Below are 23360 nucleotides of genomic sequence, written 5' to 3'. Positions count from 1 at the left end.
ATTTGTCTGTTTCCATGCACCCAATTTAGCTGTATATATATATATATATATATATATATATATATCACCATCAAAGTCGATCAACATTTTTTGGCAATAGTTATGAGTCTTGATCTGAGTAATATATGGATTAAAACCCACTCCAAAAAGAGAACTCTTCAGCAATTTGGGGCCATTTAATAGTAGGATATGCAACAAGATGAGCATTGTAATTTCCTACAGCACCAGCAAAGTTCCCCATTATCTTCACCTGAGAAATTTTTTACCTTTGTATTCTTAAACTGACAGCAAAATTGCCATTTCCTTCCCCGGAAACCTTACATGTCACTATATTTCTATTTTACAAAACTATATTAAACTAAAGAGCAAATTATGGTTTAGTACCTCAAGTTTGTGTTGTTTTTCAGTTTAGTACCCCAATTTTAATAAGTTCAATTCAATACCTCAACTTTAATTCCTTTACAATTTCATATCTCTCTTAGCTCCTCTCTCAAAATAACCGTTAATTGCTGATGTGGCACTAATGGAGTAATGCATGACTTGGCTTCTTAAAGATTGCCACATAGACAAAAAAAAAAAATCCACCATATCTTCTGAAAATAAAAATAAACAAAATTAAAAAAACAAGAAACTCGGTTTTTCGATATTTTTGCACACCCCTAAACGGAAATATGAAATTGCAAAGGAATTAAAGTTCAGGTATTGAATTGCAACTTTTTAAATTGAAAGTACTAAATTAGAAAACGATCCTAATTTGCTCTAAACTAAACCTACTGTTGACCTAGAATGTCAGCTTAAATTAGAAAACCAAATGATGAGGTATCAAAGAGTGGGCCATCTGGCAGACTGGCCCAACTCAAAACCTGACTGGTGACTGTTAAGTTGGAGCCCAAGAAAACAAAACCACCCAACATTAAGCAAAACAGAGAATCCGAGCAATTTGTTAGTAATCATGCTTTCATTATCTTCAAGGCTCATGTTAGGAACTAAAAGGTGTTTCTACAGAGAAGCGGGAGAAAAAGAGTGGGGAGAGAGAGAGACCTTAGAACAAACCTGCATGATCTAAATTCATCATCATGATTACCATGAACAAATCAGTTGAAATATATAACCCATAATTCAATCTAGAACTAAATCATATATAGAACAGCCTACAAACAAATGTTATCTAGATGTATCTAAGCAGACTCAAAACAAAGGGGGAGGGGGGAATTCCTATCTGGAAGGAAGATGTGCAACTACAATTTTTGAACAATGACTGACCCCATCATTACTTTTGGCCAACTGGAAAATTTCGCTCAACAATCCTTCGCTACAGATTGGTTGACCTCTGATGCATTGTCTTTCTGGCTTGGAGAAGGCATGGATCCTCCTATTTTAAAGTCGCCACTTTGTTGTTGCTGTTGCAGCTGGTGTTGCTGTTGTTGCTGCTGGTGTTGCTGTTGTTGCTGCTGCTGCATCTGTTGTTGCTGAAGTTGATGCAGTTGATGCTGCTGAAATTGATGCTGCTGCTTCTGAGAATGAATCTGGAGCTGTTGAAACTGCTGTCCAGTAAGAAGAGTGTGCATAGCTTGGTTGTTTGGATAGAATTGCTGGCCAGTGCCAAAAGATGCAAAGTTCATCATAGGTCCACCATTTGGCATAGCTTGGCCAGTCAGAACTTTCAGGTGCTGAATTTCCTCTTTCAGTGCATCATTCAGTGCTATCAGACAAACAAAAAAATATTTTCTGAAAAGTCAATTTCAATCACAAAAAGACCAAGAACAAAACCAGAAGTCAAATGGATATCAGAATAGCCTATATTACACTTCTGTTCCAATACTCCACAAACAAGATGCTACTGCTGTTTTTTTTTTTATCGGTTTCCTTTGCATGCCAAGATCATAATGAACTAGACTTCTAAATTCAATGCTATTGGCTCAAGTCAAGACTACCACATTTTATTTTCTTCTTGTATATTCAGTTTTCAAACCTGAGTAATGAAACTTCCAATTAAAGGCGGTCCTTACAGGTTGGCCAGCATGTTGTTTATGGCTATATATAGGAAAAAATTCAAAGAACATCATTTTTACCCGTAAGGAGGAGACCCAAAACAGGGTTTTGTTTTTTTAAATACACACCCAACACAAGGGGCTTAGCATCATATTGGAAGGAAATAAAAACAGAAAATAAAAACAAAAAGGAAATAACATATAATATACTACCTAAATGAAGGGGAGAAGGGTTGGGGGAGGGGAGAGGAGAGGAAGGGGGGGGGGGGGGGGGAAGATTTCTGTCCCTAGTTACATTTTCAAGCCAAAAAAAAATATACATAATTGGCCATATTCTAGCATTAACTAAATAGACAGCTCAATATAACAGCAGCAAACATAAACTAAACCCAAATGAAAATACAAAAGCAAAAAATTCGTTTTAAGTGATTGTATCACCTTCCAAATCAGTTTAATAAACAAGAAAATCATTAACTCATGGTGCAATAGTAAATGTCACGGGCAAAACCAAAGTTCTTTTGCAGAACTTTTCAATGAACCAGAAATTAGGGATTTTATTGCAGAAAGCAGCATTAGCGAAGGATTTTTAATAGAATTAAGGAGAGGAGTAAAACATGTTTGCCAACCTACCATGTGGCATCTAGTCAGTTGTCAACTGCCATTATGGATACATACATATATTTATCGGATTTTCCATTGTGTATGTAAATGTATAAGTAAGCATAAAATTGAAGGTCTACCTTGAGCCAATGACCAAAGACAATCCCATAAAATTTAAGGTCTACAGCTTTTAAAGTTTCTAAACATTAGATTGAAAGAGAATAGGAACTTAGAATGAAACTTCATTCTAACCATGAAAAGAAAAAGGGCCTCACCATCTTGCAAGTGAACCTGTTGCTCCATTGTTTGCAACCGCAGTTTCAATTCATTGTTCTCAGCAGTCAGACCATTTGTATCTCTCTGCCACAAGGAGAACAGTCACTTATTAAGTAAATTAGATATATTCAATAAGTTGTTAGACTAAAGGTGTGAAAACTAAGAGGAAACATCAGACAAGACATCCATTTAAACAGTCCAATGAAGAGAAACCGGACAAACATTTCCATATTACAGACTCTTTTACGTTGATGCAATTTACCTGCAAGAGAGTCAATTGAGCAGACAAGGAAGTTGCTTCTGTCTGCAAGGTCTGAACTTTCTGTTCAAGCTCAGCAATGTACCGCATCTTCCTTTCCTTTGACCTTGCAGCTGACTGCCTATTTGCCCAGATCCTAATGCATGGAAATAACAGGAAAAAATTAAACATGAGGATGATGTTGAAGTGAAATGCAAAAGTAGGGGGGAGAGAGAGAGAGATGATGATGATGATGTGGAGTCTTCTTGGGATACGGTCAGGTTTTGGGCATCATTTGGGTTTCGGTGTTGCCAATGTTCAGAGACGTATTGGTGTGGAGTCTATAAATCTTGTACCATGATAATTTGTTTAAATAAATTTGATTTCTCATAAAATACGATTCTAATAAAAATACAGCCAATACGCTCCAGTTAAGGGTAACTTATAATAAAAATAAAAATAAAAATAAAAAAAACCCTTTAAGTGGTTAATAATAAAAATTGGGGTTTATTTTCACTTTTGGTCCATGAACTTTAACAAATGTATCATTTAAACACATGTACTCTAACTTGTCTCAATTTAGTCTATAATTTAAGTATTTGTGTCTAATAAGGACAAAATCAAATATTTGTTGGAAATTGCTAGTTGAGTTCTATGCATTTTATCTCATAATTCAAAGAATGCTGACATGCCACTGGCTTAGAGTTGTGAAGGATAAATATGAACCAAGATACTTTCAGGAAATGTCTAGTGGAAGTTTGACTTTGTACTTATTAGACACAAATAAGTTAATTTAGGGACTACTTTTCAAAAAAAAAAAAAAAGTTAATTTAGGGACTAAATTGGGAAAATAAGAGTTCAGGTACTAAATTGAGACACGAGTCAAAATTTAAGGACTAAAAGTGGAAAACAAAATAATCCTAAAAATTGAGAATGCAGTACCACTTTTGCGGCTCTGCCATTAAACCAATGTCAAAGACCTCAAATATAAGATTATTTCAAACAACTTCCATGCAATAAGCACAACATTATTCACTTCTGATATACTACCATAACAAAATTGAATGAATTCTAAAAAGCTAATTACTTCGAGATATGTCCATGGACACACGAACAACAAATTTTCATAGGGTCTTCCTACTGCTAGCAATAAATGAAAAGCCCCTACCAGCAGAATTTAGTGACAAAAAAAAAATACGAAAAAGTATGATGAAAAAAAAAAGTCCAGTTAGGATCAAGTATACATGTTGAAATCAAATAGCAATATCTATACTTACAACTAGATATTCCTATAAGAAAATACTAAAGCTGAATTCAGAGTTGATATCAACTTAAAGTACTGTAAGATTTATTGTCTGCGCAACTCCATCAAGCATTAGGTGTATCTTCAGAAAATATAAAATTACTCAAGAAATGATACCTCTTTGCACGTTTCGGATCAATCAGGGCAAGCTCCGCAAGCTTAGCAGCTGACATGGCTTTCTTGGAATCAGCTGCAGAGATCTCTTCTGAACTGGAGACCAGCATCTCTGGTTTGATGGTGGTTGATCCATCCATTGATTGGCTGTGTTGATGCCTAACTCTGGGTCTCTCATGAGAACCAATGGCAATATTCTCTGCAGAAGAAGTAGGCACTCTTGATGTTGGTGCTAATGCTGGAGCAGGTGCTGCTGCAGAAGATGATGGCTCACCCACTTGAAAGGATGATGTAGCAGATGATGAATTGAATTTGTCCATATCAAGGTACATAGAAAACAAGTCTTCCTCGGTCTCATCTGAAAATGAAGGACCGTCGGCACCACCCACAACACCAAGGTCACTATCAAAGCTAATATCATCTGGAAGGGTCAAGATTTCTGAATGGGCACGTCTATGACCCAATTTCCTTGGTGGGTTATCTGGCATTCGACTAATATCATGACTAAAGTGACTAGATTCGGCAGACATCCCATGACCAAAATGACCTAAGTCCCCACTAGCACCAGAGGCCAACGGAGGAAATGATGACGATGAAGATGGCTCAGATTTCACATTGAAACCAGTTCCAGTCGGCAAAAAACCTGAGTACCTGCCCGAGGGGGGTGGTAAACCTCCACTGTGGGCAGGGGACTTGTCCTTATCCATCTAGAAGAATCACAAACCCTAAAAAATTTACCCTCACAAATAGCTCAACGATACAATAACCCTAGAAACGCTAACTCATCAAAACGAAGCCAAAGGATCCAAATTCAGATTCTCAAACAAGAAAAAGGACCAATGCTGCTTCAAACTACAAAGAAATGGGACCCCAATTTTATTATTTTTCTCTTTTTTGATAGGTAAGGGTCTCCACCAAGAAAAACAACAGCAATATAGCTTGATATTGAAGCTACAAACCTTACAAAGCCTTGAATTTAACACACCAGAGAGCAATGAAAACCAACATAAATCTTTCTCCAAGCTAACACCCTATCATACCAAACACTGATTCCAAATTCGGATACAAAACAACGTGTTCATACTCCACAATCAAAAAATCGAAACTTGCATAAATTACAAACCCTAGAAAAAGGAGATCTGATCGGTAGTGCAATTACATACAAGAACTTCAAAAAAAAAAAAAATCAAGCAAACACATACAAGAACTTCAACAGGAGCAAACCCTAGAAACCGTCATAGAGCAAAGCACAGCAGCTGAACATTAGTGATTTTCCGGGAAAGCATTGCGAGGTGTCTGGAGATTTTCCCGGAAAATGGGACATTGAATATGAGATTTTATTCTTACAGAGACAGATCTTCGAATTGGGAGCTGGAAAGTGAAAGTGAAAGAGAGAGAGAGAATCCCACGGCTTTTCTAGAAAGCGAATTTCGAATGAGAGCAGTCACATGAGTGAGGGAGGGAGGGAGGGAGGGAGGGAGGGAGAGATCTATGAGACAAGGAAACGAAGCTTCTGTGGGACGATATAAATGTAGACAGACATATATATACTATGGAAAATAATCTGTTACTCTCTATTTCTTAGATTTTGGCACGACTAAACCACTGATTTGGTCTATAAGAAACGTCCAAACTACATATTTTTTTTTTTTGGCTCTATTATAATTTATTCCAATGAACTATATGGGTGATTTTAAGATGCCCCAAACTACAAAATATTTCAAGCGTGTCCACCAACTTTCGAAAATCATGCAACATTAGTTATTCTGTCTAGTTTTGAGCTAAGTGCCACACTAGACACGATGACGCGTTTTTTTATCTGACGTGTACTGTCATAACTGCACTTAGGATGTCACGTCGAATTTTTTTACCGCCCAAATTGGCCATGTGGCCACCTAACCCCTAACAGAGGGGCCACACTATGTTTCTCCCGCTTCCAAATTGACTGAGCCCTTCAATTTCTCCATAAACCTTTTGCAGATGACTATTCATTTTTATTTTGAAAAGCAACAAAGTCCTCTCACCTGTTCAACTCTCTCAATACTTCTGCAAATCTGAGGTTCCATCACCTTTCTCATACGATATGCAGAAGGAATATTGCATAGCGACTAAAGCTCAGGCAACTCATGATATGGCGTGGGTTTTACGCGAGGAGATTGGAGGAGACCGTACACATGTTCAATTCTTGTTGGACATTTGAGCTTTTTGGAATTTTGTTTTGGGGTTTTGTATTCAAACTCGTGGGGGTTTTTGAGTCGTGTAAATGTCTGGTAGTGGAACATGGGTTTGTTTGTTAGTGTAGTGGGTGTTTTATAAAGTGATAGGGTTTTGCTTGTTTGGGAGGAAAATGAATGTGGTTGTTGGTGTTGGTGTATTCTCATTTAATAATGTTGCATAAGACTTAAAAAATTGAAGTTTTTTTGGGAAATATGTTGATGAGCACAGTGGGTTGTGTGTGTGTGTATTTAGAAAGTGACGTAAAGTGGTCCATACCCATATGTAAATCAGCTAGGGTTGGTGAAAAATATTAGTTTTTTTTTTTGTCCTTAAACTTGAAAATAACTGAAATATTGGTTTTAAATAAACTGAAATTAACCTCATATATGTGTACACTTAGGTTGTCCATAATTGTGGGGATGTTATGGCTAATTATCTCATTTAAATCTTGTATTTACAGGGGAACCAGAGTTGTTCACCATCATTATGTATCATGGTGGGATAATGACAAATAATTACTATATGGATGGTGGTGTGGACTTCTTTGATTATTGTGATGTTGACGAGATGTCATTAACAGAAATCGATTGCATATATGCTTTTTAGGCTTGGGTATCACAATCAAGTTATACATTATCACAATAAGTTGCCAAGAAGGGCCTAGGTCATTAACTATGTTGCCAACAGACATAAATGTTGTGGGCATATGTGCTCTGGTAGGGGAGGACTTTCGAGAGATAGGGATCTATTTGGAGCATGTGCAGGGAGACCCGACCCCAAGATTTCGTGAATGTGGTGCAGAAGCAGTTTGTTGTTAATGCGCATGAAGAGGCATGTCAAGGATATGCTATGGGTGTTGCTATTGAGGAGATTAGAGATGTAAACCCTCTAGCCATTGTGCCATTCTTGGGAGACCCCCCTTAGACCTCTTAGAATACACAACAAGTTTCTAATGAGAATGATGGTGGAGTTGTTGGTGATGACCTTAACCAGCAGCATAAGCCTATAGATGATAATGAAGCGGAAGATAACCATTTTGCTGACTTTTATGAGGCTACATATAACAATAAGGCAGAAACCATGGTGAATACTGAAGAGGTGCAACCTGCAAGTGAGGGAAACCAAAGCAATGGTGCTGAAACCAGGAGGGCAGAAGATGGCCAAATTGGAGTTGATGTTAATAGAGGTGATAATGCAAGAGGTAACACAAAAGGTGATGAAACCATTGGAGATGATGTTAATATACAACAAGTTTCCAATGATCATGAAGCAAGGCCATCTAACACTAGAGGTAGAAAACGAAGGGGGGTTCCAAGAAAGTATACAACCAGAAGGGCTCCTAGAAGAGCATGCACAGTGACAGCTAGACCAACCATGCTGGTGGATGAGGCTGATGAGATTGAGGATAGTGACTACAATGGGGATGAAGATGAATTGGGGGAGGAAAATGAATCAAGTAAGGAAGATCCTGAATGCAATTTTGTGGACAGTGATTACAGTGGGGAGGATGATGACAGAGATTTTGAGTCTTATGTGGATCATAATGCTGAGTATAGAGGATCATCTCAGCAACCTAGAGTTCAGGAGACATCTATGCCAGAGGTACTAGTTATGGAATTTGAGGCTGAGGAAAAAGACATGACATCCAATGATGAGTACATTAGCATGCAAGATTATGATGAGAAAAATGATAGGAGGGAGGTCCATTACCCATAGACCTTAAGGACCCCTATTTTCAGCTAGACATGTTTTTTCAGTGAATGTAAAGTCTTTAAGCAAGCTATCAAGCAATATGCAATTGTGAAGGGCAAGAATCTTACCTTTTGGAAGAATGAGAAGTACAAACTTGGGGTTGCTTGTGATGTCCATGAGGAGACCCTTGGCAAGTGCACTTGGGAAATGTGGGTTTCCAGAAAGAATGCCAGTGTTGATACCTTGCAGATCAAGATTTTTGTTAATGAACACGTTTGCACAAAAGTCCATATATAACAAGACAACCACCGTGGAGTAGATTTGCTAGATATTCCTTGATATGATCCAATTTAACCCAACTATGCCAGTGACTGCCTTAATGGATGCAACTTCAAAGGAATTCAAGGTGGGAATCTCTTGGATGAAGGCTTATAGAGCTAAGAAAAGTGCTCTTGACATCATACAAGGGACACAAATGGGGCAATATTATGCACAAATTTGGGATTACGTGCATGAGGTTAGAAGGACTAACCCTGGAACAACTATTCAGGTTTTGAGTAATAGGGGAAGGTTCCATAGACTATATTTCTGTTTGGGAGCTTACAAACAAGGCTTCAAAGAGGGATGTGGAAGGATTGTGAGACTAGATGGCTGCCATTTAAAGGGTGTGTATAGTGGACAATTGTTGAGTGATGCATGCATTGATGCTAATAATGAGACGTGGATCATAGCATATGCTGTGGTGGAAGTTGAGAACAGAGATTCATGGGTTTGGTTCTTGAAATTGCTGAGGAATGATTTGGACATAGTCAACAGTTTTCAGTGGACTTTTATTTTTGATAAACAAAAAAAACTGATTAATGCTTTTGAGGAAGTGGTCCCACATACCAAGCAAAGGTTTTGTGCCAGGCATTTGTTCACAAACTTCAGGAAAAGCCATAAAGGGAAGGTGTTATCAGATACACTATGGAGGGCTGATAAGGCAACAAATGTTGCTACATTCACTTATGCTATGTGGGTTGAGGTTTGAATTGGGCAAATTTTTCATTAGGAAGAATTCAGGTGGTTTTTGAGATATTAGGTGTATTGGGTATTGTTTGTAGATTGAGCTGGATTAGAAAACACTAGGTATTGTATTGGGTATTGGGCATTTAGTGGATGTATAAACATTGAAGCTTTTGTTGGAGGGAGGAAAACATTGGGTTGATTTAGCTGCTGATATGGTTTCTAGGCTTTGCCTTTTGGGTTTGGAGTAGTGACCAGTAAGGATCTTGGTGTTGTTGATGGGAAAGTTGCAAACAAAAGAAAAAAAAAAAAAAAAAAAAAGGAGGAGAAGAAAAAGAAAGAGAAAAAAAAAGGAAGAAGAAGACAAAAAAAAAAAAAAAACTAAAAGAACCATAAGAATAAAAATAAAAAAAAAGAGGAGGAGAGAGTTGTAGACAACAAAAAAAAAAAAAAGAAGGGAGGGAGGGCCAGATCTGGGTGGGAAAGGAGGGAGGTTTTTTTTTTTTTTTTAATTTTATTTTATTTCTCTTAGTTTTTTTTTTGCTAATTTAATTGTCGGTTTTAAAAGTTTTTTTGTTTTTTACAGTTTATTTATTTATTTTATTAAAAAATTATTTTATAATATTTTATTATTTATTTGTCCACGTGGCTACATATGGGCAAACATTTGGCATTTGCGTCAGTGCCATGTCATCACTTAGCGGTCTTTTTGATGGAAGGTTTAACGGAGGTACTTATTTGCCAAAAAAATGAAAATGGGGTACTGAAAAATTGAAAATTGAACTAGGGGTACCAACTTGCAATATGAGGTATATTTGAGGTACTAAATTGCAGTTTACCCTAAAAAAAAAAATTGAAAGCCCAACACCTACAACCCTGCAGGCCCCAAACCCAAGAATCCGCCTCCCTCCTTACCCTCATCAACCCATGAAAATAATTAAAGTAAATTAGCCAAAAACCATTAAAAATTTCAAGTTTTACTCATAAACTCATATAAAAGATCTACTTATTTTTAAGCCACTCAAAGTGACTTAAAACTAAACTTTTTTTCCTAACGATGTATGTTACTCTCACATAGTTATACTTATATTTTGTTATGTTGCAGTATGTAACTATTGTAGAGTTATACTTTATAATTTTATAGAGTTACTCTTTGTTAAATGATGTAGTATTGTTTTAATGTTTAAATATTTAGAGTTTAGGTTTTATGACTTCATATTTAGGGTTTTAGGGCTTTAGCCTTAAATCATAAAGACTACACCATAAACCCTAAGCTCTGAAAATAATTTGAAAATTAATTTAACTAAAACTGTAATTTTCACTGAGTTACATTTTATTTTAGGCCAAAGTACATTTTTGGTCCATGTACTTTAACAAAGTTTCTACTTTGGTCCCCGTTCTTTCAATTTTGACAATTTTAGTCCCATACTTTCATTATGTTTGCAGTTAGATCCAAACTGTTAATTCAATTTATTTTTAAGACAAAAATATAACGTGACAATGCATATGATTGGATATTTTAGACATTTTATGATTAATGCGGTCTAAATAATCAATTTAAAAAGTTAAATAAAATATAATTAAGAAAAAAAAAAACTTAAATAATTAAGAAAAAAGGACATGTGTCTAAATGTGATTGGGCAACGTGACTTGATTAAATGAGTTTCACTCATAGGTTATTTAAAATGTTCAAAATATCTCTGCTACGTCATATTTTCGCCAACAATTTAAACCTAATTAATGATTTGGACCCACTTGCAAACGTAATGAAAGTACGGAACTAAAATTTCCAAAATTGAAAGAACTAGACCAAAGTGGAAACTTTGTTAAAGTACAAGGATCAAAAATGCACTTTTTATAAAGTCACACTTTATTGAATTGTATAATTTTCACCAATTTATATTTTACTTCAATTTGTGATCCTAAACATTTGGATGAAAATAATTATAGAAAAATTAAAAAAAAAATGTAGTAGTCATTTGAACACTTTATTTGGGTGTTCAAATGCACACTTAGCTCAAAGATCCCACTTAGAAGTTACAATGCTCTATGCTTGATTTTGAAAAAAATAAATCATAAAAGAAATTTTAAATTTGAAAAAAAAAAAAAAAATTAATGAAGCGTGTCATTTATTTGAACACCTTACTTGTGCATGCTTGAGTTTGAACAATATTGAATGCTCCATGTTTGATTTTTCTTGAACTGTGGCTTAAAAATATTTTGTTTAGCTTGAAAATATATTTTATGGCTTAAAAGTAAATAGATTAGAAGTTTAAATTTATGACAAAAAAAAAATTATATTTTGTGGCTTATTGATAAAGAACTCAAATAATTATTCATCCATCTCTCTCTTTGTTTCTCTTTCTAGCTCTTTTTTTTTTTCTCTCTCTAGCTAGTTGTTATAGTTGTATTTAGAGGAGAAAGAAAGGTCTATTTGCCAAAGTGATGTGATTGAAAAAAGCAACAGGCTTTGGTTTTGGAATAGGCTTATTCGCGCCAATGCCCCCTGAAACTAACTTCGATTTTCAATTTGCCCCTTGAAACTTCATTCCTCTCACTTTGCCCCCCGAACTTTACAAAATACTATATTCCGTCATGTCCGTCTATGGATCCGTCAAAACAGCTGATGTGGCGCTTACGTGTAAGGGCATTTTAGTCTTTTACCAGACGCAAAGCTGAATCAGACTGACAAGATGCCAAATCAGCTCCACATCAGCATTAAGTGGGACCTCTTTGAATATATATATATCTCTCTCTCCTCTCAAATTCTCTCTCGCGTCTTTGTCTTTCTTGGCCTCACACCTTCGCCACCCCTCTCTCCGGCGCGTGAGGGTGCGACTGGCCATGGCTAGCGACGGGCTTTGGCCCATGGAGCTCACCGTTCCCTCCTCTTCCTTCCCCTAGTTTCAGTTCAACCCAGAAACCCCCAAACCCGAAATACTGCCCCGAATCCGATCCAAGCCTCACCGGCGTTACTTGCTTTTTCGGTGAAATTGGGACCGGTGACCCCATGGGTTTTTTTCCCCAGGCCACGACGAGTCTAGCCGTGGTGTCCCCTTGCTCCAACGATGCTCCACGACGGAGAATTAAAGCCACCAAGGCCGACGGCTTCCGCCGTCGATTTCGACTGTTTCCGGCAAGATTTGGCCAATGACCCAGTTGTGAAAAACGATGCTCTAGTTATGGGCTTCCTTTCTCCTAAGGCGTGGATGTTCAGTTTTAAGAAATTGGAAATTGAATTTTAGGTTTTTGCCTATTTTGAACGAGGGAGAAAAAAGGAGAGAGGGAAGAAGAAGGAGAGAGAAAGAGAGAGGGAAGGAGAGGCAGAGAGGGAAAGAGAGAGAGAGGGATGAGAGGTTGGCCGATGGCTGGGTGGGGTGTTGCGCCGGAAAGAGGACTCGCCGGTGGTGGGGCTGGCGACTGGGTTTGGGTGAGGGATCTAAATTTTTTTTTTTGGCCAATAGGGGATCTGAAAATTAAAAAATAAGTTTTAAACTTTTAATTTTTGTTTTAAGTTTTTAAAATTATTTTTTATTAATTTTTTGTACACTTGGCGTCTAAAAGACCAAAATGCCCTTCCACGTCAGCTGTTTTGACGGATCCATAGACGAACATGACGGAATATAGTATTTTGTAAAGTTCCGGGGGCAAAGTGAGAGGAATGAAGTTTCAAGGGGCAAATTGAAAATCGAAGTTAGTTTCAGGGGGCATTGGCGCGAATAAGCCTTTGGAATATATCATTAGGAGAGAGAGAGAGAGAGAGAGAGAGAGAGAGAAGAGAGAGAGAGAGAGTGGCGGTCCAGCAAGGAAATATCGCTAGAACCAAAGGACTTTCCAGTGAGGGTAAGGAGGGAGGAGGGTTCCTGGGTTAGGGGCTTTGCGACTGTAGGTGGTGGGAAAGCAGAAGTAGAAAGAGCTTTTTTAATAAAGGAAGGGCCGAGGCTTTTCCCCGCTTGCCCGTGGTCGACATTCCATTCCTCTTAGTCGTAGGTGCTCGGTTGTATGAACACGTCTATTGGTTGGCTTTAGTAGCTGGAGCTGCTAGTTTAAGCTGTCAAACAAATAATAGAATAGAAAAATTAAGACAAAGATTCGGAGAAAGCGACAATAGAAGCAATGAAAAGAGCTTTGTTCTTCAACCGCTTAGCTTCTGTTAGCGGCGGGCGGCAAGGCCATAGTAGGATCGATCTGATTCCCTCCACCATGGATCTTTGCCCCCTCGAGATACTTCAGCCACATCATAATCCATGGTTGAAGTTTTATTTTTGTATTTTATTTGTTTCTTTTTTTGTTCGCGTAGTTATTTTTTAGAAGTTAGGTAAATGCTTAATGGGGTCCGCACAATATTCTTGACGAAAAATGTAAAAAAAGTATGAAAAAAAAAGTATGAAATTGACATGAAATGAAAGTTGAGGTATTGTAATGCACAATTTTGAAGTTGACGTATCAAGTTAAAAAATAAAGTATAATCGAAGTGCTAAAATTATAAATATATTTTAAATTTAAAAATTACATAAAATACAAGATATGATTATTTTTTAATAAAAAACAATTTTACTTCTCTTTAAAAAAAAAAATACAAGTTATTTGATAATCAGAAATTTTCTTACTAAATTTATTCATTAATTTTTTCTAAACTCTGTTTTAGAGCTTAGGGTGTATGGTTTAGATCCCAAGTTTAAGACGAACTCTAAACCTGACACATCAATTAGCATTCATTTGCAGATCAATCCGCACTGAGGGGGTAGGGTCTAGCTCCTCAGTTTTAGGGAGATTCTACGTCATTGTCACCTAATCACATGGTGTAAATGTAATTGAGTAAATCACAAAATTAGAGTGAAATTGTACTTTATGTCTTGTGTCAGTGTATTAATGTGTTATATGTAAAGCAATAAAAGAACAAAAGATATTGACTAACACTATTTGTACACTCATTTAACCACCTAATGTACCATTTCCAATAAAAGTAGGACCCATTTTTAATGGGTCGAGATGGTACAAATAGCTTTAGACCCAGGCTAAATTCACCACCTTCAACTACTCACCACCCTCAATTACTGAATTCACCACCTTAACATATTTTGTTTATTTTTTTTTTTCCTATTTTACCCTTTCTTGCAAAATGAAAATAAAATCACCAACACTCATTCGGTAGTTATCTACCAAAACCTCTACATATGTTCAACGAATAACTACCAAATAATCCACCAAAAGTCGACAGATACCTGTAAAATGACCATTCGGTAATTATCTATTGAAACTTCCACCAATATTTGGCAGATAACTACCGAATAATCTACCAAAATTTGACAAATATATTAAAAATGACCATTTAGTGATTATCTACTAAAAAATAAAATTGAAATTTTAAAATATAAATTCAGTAGTTGAGGGTGATGAATTTAGCCTGCACCATAGGTCCATAGCTTTATTCATTTCATATTTTTGGTTACATGACGGACATATCGCCCAAAAAGTCTAGCCTTTTAGGCCCAATCTATTAGTTATAGCCCTATCTAGGCGCAGCTTTATTCAATTTTTTTTTTTTTCAGTCTTCCAAAAACTTAAATAACGACTAGGGCTAACTACCATGGCCACTAATGACGCTAAGATAACACCATTGATACATAAAATAATGTAATTATTATGCTATTTCACATACGCAAAGGATCTAATGTATAAATACAAACACAAACACACACATAAAAATATCAATACACGACCATCCTTGCACACACACACACACACATATGAGTATGACATATCTACATCAATACATGACGACCATTGAGCTGGAGTTTCAACTTAAACACGTCGATCCCACAATCCAATTATCAGAAGATGTAATCCGGCAGCTGGAGGGGAAACCGTGCCACTGCAACTTCAAATGGGCTGCCCTTTGGCTCCGCCAACCTAAAACAACAGACAGAAACAAGTATATAAATATAACAAACAGATGGTAATTACAATACCAGTTCAATATAGCCCTTCAACAGATTGGAGTGAGAACTGAATATGTAAGTCAATGCTTGTTACAAGAATATTATATGCAGACACACAGAGTCATTATTGGTAAGTTCATATCAAGATTATTGCTGAAATTCAAATCTAGAAAAATTCAATGTTCACAATACACACAAAAATCAAATTGGAAGAAAATCAGTCAAGTTAATACATCCTTCAACTTAACTACTTTGATATGATGGAAGTTGCTCCTTTGTGGCCCAATTAACGACACACAAACTCCTAGCTTTTAGGAATTTGATTAATCTTTCCTATCATGCTCCTACTGCTCGTCTAACGAACCCATTTCATGTCCAATATTACACTTCTAAGCAAATCAAGCTCAAATGTGTTGTCTCGGCTTTCCATGAATTCTATTCAATGCCCTTTGAGCGCTACATTATGTGTTAAAGCATTTTCCTTGAGATTCTAAATTCTAAGCAAAGCACTCACTCATCCAAACCTTCTGCAACCAGCAACTCAACAGGCTCAGTATGGCTCAACTCAACATCCCCTAATCATATGCATCAAGCTCAAAATCTGAACTCAAGCTTGAGCACATATCTACTTAGTTCTAGTGCTTGACACTGAAGAAGGAAAAAATTGGAGAAAAAGAAATCACATATAATTTTACGTCTACTCTTCTACAATGCTAAAACCTAAAACAGGGTAGGGAAAAAAAGTTGCAAAAACTCTACATTTTTTCGTTCATGAGAATAAACCTAACAGAATTAAAACAATTCCTGCAAAGGAATCCCTTTCCTCCGAGGTCAGTATATAACCACTGTAAGATGCTTTGCAATCAAATTTTGGGTACCACATAATTTCTTTAAGAAAAAAATAAAAGTACTATATCATATTAAAATAGTTTATATAGGACCATCCAACTCCTATAAGGATGCCCTCATTTTAAGAAGAATAAGGACCACACTGTTGGGCCCACCCCACAATGTGAACCCATAATCAAAACAATCTATGTTTTAGGTACCCATTTAAGGATCATTCATGCAAAAAATTAGCCATATTGAAAATCTTTAACCATTTAATTATCATCATCATCATTTCTAGGTTATCGAAACACTATGTTCGTCTATTTATTTGATGACAATTAGATAACAAAACAGTCAAGAATTTTGTTGATTTTTTGCAAGGATGATCCATGAACGGAAACCTTAGAAATAGATGGTTTGGATTATTAAACCACATTGCGGGGTTGAACCCATAATGTGGTATTTACTTTTCTTATAATGATGGCATCCTAATTAGAGAATTCTCCTATATGTGTCTATCAATATATATCATCATCATTAACAACAATGGATTTAGGTTGAGTACCTGCCAGGGACAAACTTAAAAGAACCTTCAATAGAACCTGAAGAAGATGGTAGAGATGTGTAACTCTCATAAACAAATTCTTTCTCACCTGGATGCAAGAGTGGGAACTGCAAACACACAAAATAATAAGATTTCTATCAAAAATTTATTTCCTTTCAATGCATAGTTTAATTATAATCATAAGTTTGAGACCTTCAATACTTTTTACAACATTTATCTATATATAAGTTAGATGAAATAGAGTAACCATGTGTATTAGGACTGTCAACTAGGGAGGTTTTAAGCTTTTCTAAGTAAGCCCAGCCCAAATTTTGCTTCAATATCATAGTCCTGAGCTCAGCTTGAGACACTAAGGATCCATTAGGCAAAAATTTCAGAGTAGCCAAAAATTCATTCTAGAAGCAGAAAGCTCTTTTTGCAGTTTTTGGGATCGTTTGGCATCACTCTGAATATTTTCCTTAAAAAGCAAAATATACAGCTTCTTGGAGAAGCACAACTCTGCAAGAGCTATTTTTGTTTTCTATCATTGCTGTGCCAAACAGACCCTAAATGAGCTTTAGGCTGAGTTTCAGGTGGGCAAAAGGTGATGGACACCAAAGGGACATGCTGGTTTTCCAAAATTTCTGAACATGGTAGTAATTGGAAATACACAACTTGGACTCATAACCTCTAGGTTAACAGTCCACCCCATGAGCACTATAACAGCAACTATCTTTGAGCCTGCATACAACATAAAATATCTGCATATCTATTTTTTTCTTTTTTCAGTAGCTATTCACTCATTAATAACATTTACCGGGGAAATGACACCTGTAGCCCGGGGCTTATATTAGGTTGAGCTGTATATAACCCTACTTTTAATCAAACTCAGCCCAGAAAAGTGTTTGGGCCAATTTATTAGACTTCAGAAAACAAAGTCAACTGAAATTTATAACCTATAACATCCAAAAAGTACACTCATACAAAAATAAAAATGGTAAATTCATTTAGTCAGAATACACCAATATATATATATATATATATATTCATTTTGAGTATCACATTTTATGATAAGGCGACATTTGATTTGGGAAAAGTGAAAATGAAAAGATTAATGCTGGTTCATGCTTAGATTTGGCAACCATTGGTATCAAACTTTTTGGAGTTATTATTTCCTTTTTTTTTTTTTTTTTTTTTTATGTTTATTGTTGGAAGGTATTATTCTATTTTACACTCATATTTAGTACACATAAATACTACAGTATATTAGTATTTCAAACCTTGAGTTCCGCTCTCTCTATTTCAAAACCCTAACCCTAGTTCAAATATTTCAACATGGCATTTAAGAATCATTAATCAATTTCTTTCTTTGGGCCCAAATGAAGAACAACATATCTGGTCCAGACCAAGCTTTGCTGACATCAAAAGCAACACTGAGTTGAAATCAATATGTGATCTGAACATTTTTGCCCTTCAATTTGTAGTCTGAACTTATTTACCTTTCAATTTTTGAGTTCTCTTACAGATTTTTCACAGGTTAGATTTTGACACGTTTCCTAAAGATATGGACTATTTTCTGGGAAAAAAAGTGAAAGAAATTGTTCCTGAATTGAAACGTTTCTTGAAGAAATGGACTATTTGCTGGCAAAAAAGGACATCGTGTTGAGGGAGATGAGATGGTTACTAGTAGGCTATGAGTAGAAAAGCGTCTATCTTGGACTATATTTATTAAAAAATGTAGATATATGTTCCGGAAAATAGGTCTCGCGGTAAGACAAACACAGTTCAGGCAAGTGAACTATATGGATTAAGCAGGTCTTTATGCTAGGAGCTCTATTACATGACATCACCAGTTTTCTATGGATTTCAGAAGATTGTTTAAAAGAAATCATTTGAAATATGTTTCTAGGGTCATGTCTTCAAAAGATACCTTGATTAAAAGATCACTTGTTATCTACTACAGGAAAAGATGTAAGATTGTCCATTCTAAATAGATTCTGGAAGAAAGACAATAAAAGTAATTGACCAAATGAAACCTACCTTTCCTATAACAGCTTCTGCATTAACATCATCTATGACAACATCATTATCACGGATGATCCAGTGCCTCCAATGCAGTTGGCAAGAGCTGAATGTCATTCCATTGATGATACATCCTTCACCAGCAAGGGACATGCGGATTGAATAAGCAAATGAATACTTTCGAGAAGTATCTTGAAGGTCAAGAAGCTCCGGGACAAGCACGGAAGAAGCACGAATCTAAATTAAACAAAAAAAAAAAAAAAATCATAAAGTATAATTTTTTATATAACAATATAAACGGTTATAGTAGTCATTTTTGTAATTGCATTCGGCATTATTGTCAGAGACAATCATTATGAGAAATAAAGCTTTGTAAGAATAATGGATAGACCAATAGACTTCTAGAACAAAGGATATAACTGCATAGTAAAGTTTAACAACTTAGGGCTTATTTGGGAGTGCTTTTACAAGTGCTAAAAGTGCTTTCAGATAATCAAAAGTGGTTTTGGTAGTGTTTGTTAGAAATAGCTAACAGTGTTTTTTGGGTCATTGAAACACTTTTTAGTGCTTTCTGGAGTAGCAGTTGATAGGTGCTTCTTCATGAAGTGTTTCCAAGTGCATTTACATAAAGTAATTGGATTTTTAATAAAAACTTTTATGTGCTTCAACAAAAAATGCTACTGAGAAAAAGTGCTTCCGGCAAAATCACTCCCAAATAGGCCTTAAGTCGCCAATAAATTGGAGGTGAGAGATGTTGCAAACAAAAAATTTCTTCGATCCAACTTTCCTGGAACACATGTCTAACAAGGGGATGCCTAAGACATTTACTATTTGGAAACTGGTAGCCCTTGTTCCAACAACATAGACACCACCTTCTTTTCTTAAAGAAAAGAGGTCAAAAGGGATTAAATGTCGGTTAGCTGACTTGAACTAGGTGTCTTACAGCCTATGAACAGGTGATTCCCCATGCCAGTACCCATGTAACAAAGTTGAATCTGTTTGATCCAATTTTACATCAGTCATCACATATACCTGCCATAGTTACTTGTTTTCCACTGGGCACAAAAGAGAGGAACCAAACACAAATTATCTTACATGATGTGCAGAATTGCAAAGACACTTGAAGTATTTGGGTTTGCCCCTGGGGGGTAATCCGAGAGCAACAAATTTTTGGAATCCGGTAATGGAAAAGATAGAGAGAAGACTGGAAAATTGGAAGAAGGCGTTCTTATCAAGGGGAGGAAGACTTACTTTGATTCAGGCTGTTTTGGGGAGTATTCCAACTTTCTACTTATCACTATTTAAAATACCAAAGGGGGTAGCTAAAAGGGTGGAGAAACTAATGAGAAACTTCCTTTGGAAAGGAGTTGGGGAAGGGAGAAAGTTTAATCTGGTTAGATGGGATATTGTCTCTCAGTCAAAGCAATTAGGGGGATTGGGCATAGGGAACCTGGGGGCAAAAAATATGGCTTTATTGGGGAAATGGCTTTGGAGATATCCTTTGGAGAGAGAATCCTTATGGCATGAAGTGATTAGAAGTAAATATGGAAACCAAGAGAGTGGTTGGGATTCAAAAGAAGTAAGGAAAGGGTCAAGTCAAAGCCCTTGGAGAGATATATCAAGAGGCTATAATAATTTTATAGTGTGTTGTAAGCTGGCTGTAGGGAACAGCGAAAGGGTTAGATTTTGGGAGGATGTTTGGGGGGGAGAGGAGGCTTTTAAAATTTGTTTCCCAAGGCTATATAATTTGTCAGATCATCATGGTTTACCAATGGCAAAAATGGCAGGGGCAGTTAATTTTCAACCAAATTGGAACCTGGGTTTTCGAAGGAATTTAAATGACTTAGAAGTGGAGGAGTTGTCATCCTTACTCTTAGTGCTTGAGAAAGTTCATTGGTCGTCCACTAGAGATTAAAGAGTTTGGAAATTGGACTCCAAAGGGTTTTTCTCTTCAAAATCTTTTTTTACTTTTCTATGTGGGCATGGCGATGGTAGTCTTTTTCTACCAGCAGGCTTGATTTGGAAAGCAAAAGTTCCTCCAAAAGTCAGAGTTTTGGCTTGGTTAGTAGCTCTTGGAAAGATAAATACTTGTGATATTCTACAAAAAAGGATGCCAAATGTTTGTTTATCTCCTTCAGTGTTCTGTAGCAGCAAAGCTGTGGTCAAATTTATTCAAAGATGCAGGGGTAATGTGGGTAATGCCAGAAGGGTGCTATTCTTTGTTGAGTGAAAAGTTCTTTGGTTTTGGTGGGGTTAAGAAGGCCAAGGTGTTTTGGAATTGCAGAATGATGGCCATTTTTTGGGTTATTTGGATGGAGAGGAATCAAAGAATTTTTGAGGATTATAGAGGAGCAGATGTTGAAGAATTGTGGGATCGAGTAGTTTTTGGTCCTCCCTTTCGGCATCTGTTACTAATGACTTCAGAGGTGTATATTTATTCAATATAATTTTAGATTGGAGGGCAGCACTTAGATAAATGGATTCTGCTTTATGAGGCCTAACTCTATGTTTTTCTTTTTGATCTTTTCTCTTAATAATGGACATCTTGTCCATTGCGTGTATTGCTTTGAGTTTTGATCAATAAAAAGTTTCTTTCTCAAAAAAATAAATAAATAAATAAATAAATAAATTGCAAAGACACTAACACACACACACACACAAATTGCCTACCTTTATGCCATTTGTTATAGCAGTGGAACAGAGAGGGGACTCTTCTGGAAATTGACATATACCTCTGAAACTTTTTTCTTCACGAAGTTTAATAATGCCATTTTCTAAACGACGGCCATGTTCTTCTAACCAAAGCAGCATGGCATCCTGCTGTTGATCACCATTGCAATCATGAACTGAACTTATCAATGCATTTGGTACACAAGGAAGCATTTCCCCATCAGGTAGAAGGTTGCTGGTACCAACATATAGTTGACCATTTGTACAGTTTAGGAAAAACAACTTTTCACTAGTAGAAGAAGCAGCCACAACTACATACTTTGATTGGACAGAAAAACCTAGTTTACGTATGACCTCCTTTGTTTCGAAGACGACCTGACACAAGGGCAACAAAAACACAGTTACCAAGTGGTTATAAAAGGAATAACCACCTATGAGCCCCAATGGACAGCCATCCAGGCTATTTTCAAAATCTGTTTCCTCAAAATCTTGACCATCATGAAAACGATAGAGGATCCTCGTTGGCAGAGGAAGTTTCACTTTCAAGATTTTCTCCACCTCTTGAATATCAGCTTCTGATGCACCCTTATTAAGTGTAGACTCAGCCTCTGGAAAATTAACAGCCAACCAGTTTCTAAGTTTGTCCCAACATCTTTTGACTCGCTTTACAAGAGACCATGGATACATATTAAAAGCTTCGCGCCATAATTGATAACTTGCCTGCAGAGAGCAGAGGTGTTAATTCAAAAAATAATATCACTTGAACAGAAATTAAAGATATAACCAACTCAAAAGTGCCTTAATTCTAGCAACTTGAAGCATGATACATAAAACCTTCATTGCCAAAAAACTCTATGAAGGACCAGATTTCTTTGAAATCAAACTATATCTCACACCATGACATGTTTTGGACCAAGTATGATATCTAAACTGCAATTTAAATGAAAAGAAAAAGGAGCGAAGTTAACTGCATGAAGTGCATGCAAATATAACTAGATACGCATATACCACAAGATGGCATTGATAAGCACTTGAGGATCCCATTATTATTAACCCAAAGATGCCTAAGAAACAATACTGCTTAAAGAGTATTCTCACTTTATAGTAAAGAAGCAAATACAATTTTAACAAAAAGAAAAGAGCAAATACCGTAAATCTAAAGGGCTAAGTATTTGAACTAGATCCCATAACAGTAGAAGGCATCAATTTTATAGGATAGTTAATGAGCAGGCCATGGCCCCGGCCCATCGAATTTGAGTCTTTCACCCAAGTTCCTAGCCAATCATCAATCAGTCATGTTGATATGCATGTGTGCAAAACCCTATCATGAATTTCCTACCACGTATCCAAATGCATAAATTGGCATTAACCCATAAACCCGACTGAAAATTCCACAATTTCCCAACCGTTCATGATCACATACACTGATATATGTTATCCTGATTGCATATATATATATATATATTCAATTGAAAAGAAAAATAATTTGAAAAAGCGATACATGGGTTGTTGGTTACTACTGGTAAGAATTTGATGGAAAAACCTTGAAAGAAGGGGCGAGGTTGCCATGAGGGTCGAGGGGTTGTGAGAGGTCGAGGTCTTGTGCACAGAAATGGGACCAAAGAGAGTCTTCAGAGGTCGAAGCCCTCAATTTCTTGCTGACGCAAGCTGCTCTCGCTGAGTCTTCAGCTCCCAACTTGCTCAGGATTGTGTGTAGCGCTAGATCACCCACTGCCTCCAAATCCATCTCTCTCTCTCGCTCTCTCTCTCTCTCTCTCTCTCTCTCTCTCTCTCTCTCTCTCTATATATATATTTCTCACTCTTCTAGTGGGAGAGGTTTACAGCTACTTACGCAGCTACGCTGTCCAGGGTTCAGCTACTGGCAAAAAATGGGACTTCTGGCAAAAAACATAAA

General features: G+C 36.5%; 2 protein-coding genes across 2 annotated transcripts; both read right to left on the bottom strand.

The window, feature by feature from the left end:
* Positions 1-1024: 1024 nt before the first annotated feature.
* Positions 1025-6049, bottom strand: LOC147293265 (Basic-leucine zipper (bZIP) transcription factor family protein). Its single transcript, XM_086231835.1, has 4 exons — positions 4526-6049; positions 3130-3262; positions 2867-2951; positions 1025-1702 (listed from the first exon to the last, which is right to left on the bottom strand). Exons 1-4 carry the CDS (start codon positions 5227-5229, stop codon positions 1299-1301), a joined length of 1326 nt encoding a protein of 441 aa, XP_086087961.1. The 5' UTR covers positions 5230-6049; the 3' UTR covers positions 1025-1298.
* Positions 6050-15037: 8988 nt separating this feature from the next.
* Positions 15038-23333, bottom strand: SKIP16 (SKP1/ASK-interacting protein 16). The gene is made up of 5 exons (XM_086231884.1): positions 22989-23333; positions 21446-22165; positions 18794-19012; positions 16775-16881; positions 15038-15349 (listed from the first exon to the last, which is right to left on the bottom strand). Exons 1-5 carry the CDS (start codon positions 23190-23192, stop codon positions 15271-15273), a joined length of 1329 nt encoding a protein of 442 aa, XP_086088010.1. The 5' UTR covers positions 23193-23333; the 3' UTR covers positions 15038-15270.
* Positions 23334-23360: the final 27 nt, after the last annotated feature.

The sequence above is a fragment of the Dryas octopetala genome, chromosome 2 (genome assembly GCF_963921425.1).
Source record: "Dryas octopetala chromosome 2, drDryOcto1.1, whole genome shotgun sequence".
In the NCBI taxonomy this organism is placed as follows: Eukaryota; Viridiplantae; Streptophyta; class Magnoliopsida; order Rosales; family Rosaceae; genus Dryas; species Dryas octopetala.
Note: the sequence above shows the minus strand (reverse complement) of the source record. Positions and strands in the feature narration are given on the sequence as shown.

Bases quoted from the DNA above. Each gene is read 5' to 3' on its own strand.
- LOC147293265 (XM_086231835.1), bottom strand. From the start codon at position 5,229: ATGGATAAGGACAAGTCCCCTGCCCACAGTGGAGGTTTACCACCCCCC. The intron at 3,263-4,525 runs GTATCATTTCTT...TCCATGCATTAG, and splicing joins GATCCGAAACGTGCAAAGAG to GATCTGGGCAAATAGGCAGT. The intron at 1,703-2,866 runs GTGAGGCCCTTT...TTTGTCTGATAG, and splicing joins ACAGGTTCACTTGCAAGATG to CACTGAATGATGCACTGAAA.
- SKIP16 (XM_086231884.1), bottom strand. From the start codon at position 23,192: ATGGATTTGGAGGCAGTGGGTGATCTAGCGCTACACACAATCCTGAGC. The intron at 22,166-22,988 runs GTTTTTCCATCA...TGCTCTCTGCAG, and splicing joins ACCTCGCCCCTTCTTTCAAG to GCAAGTTATCAATTATGGCG. The intron at 16,882-18,793 runs GTAGGTTTCATT...GTGTGTTTGCAG, and splicing joins CAGAAGCTGTTATAGGAAAG to TTCCCACTCTTGCATCCAGG.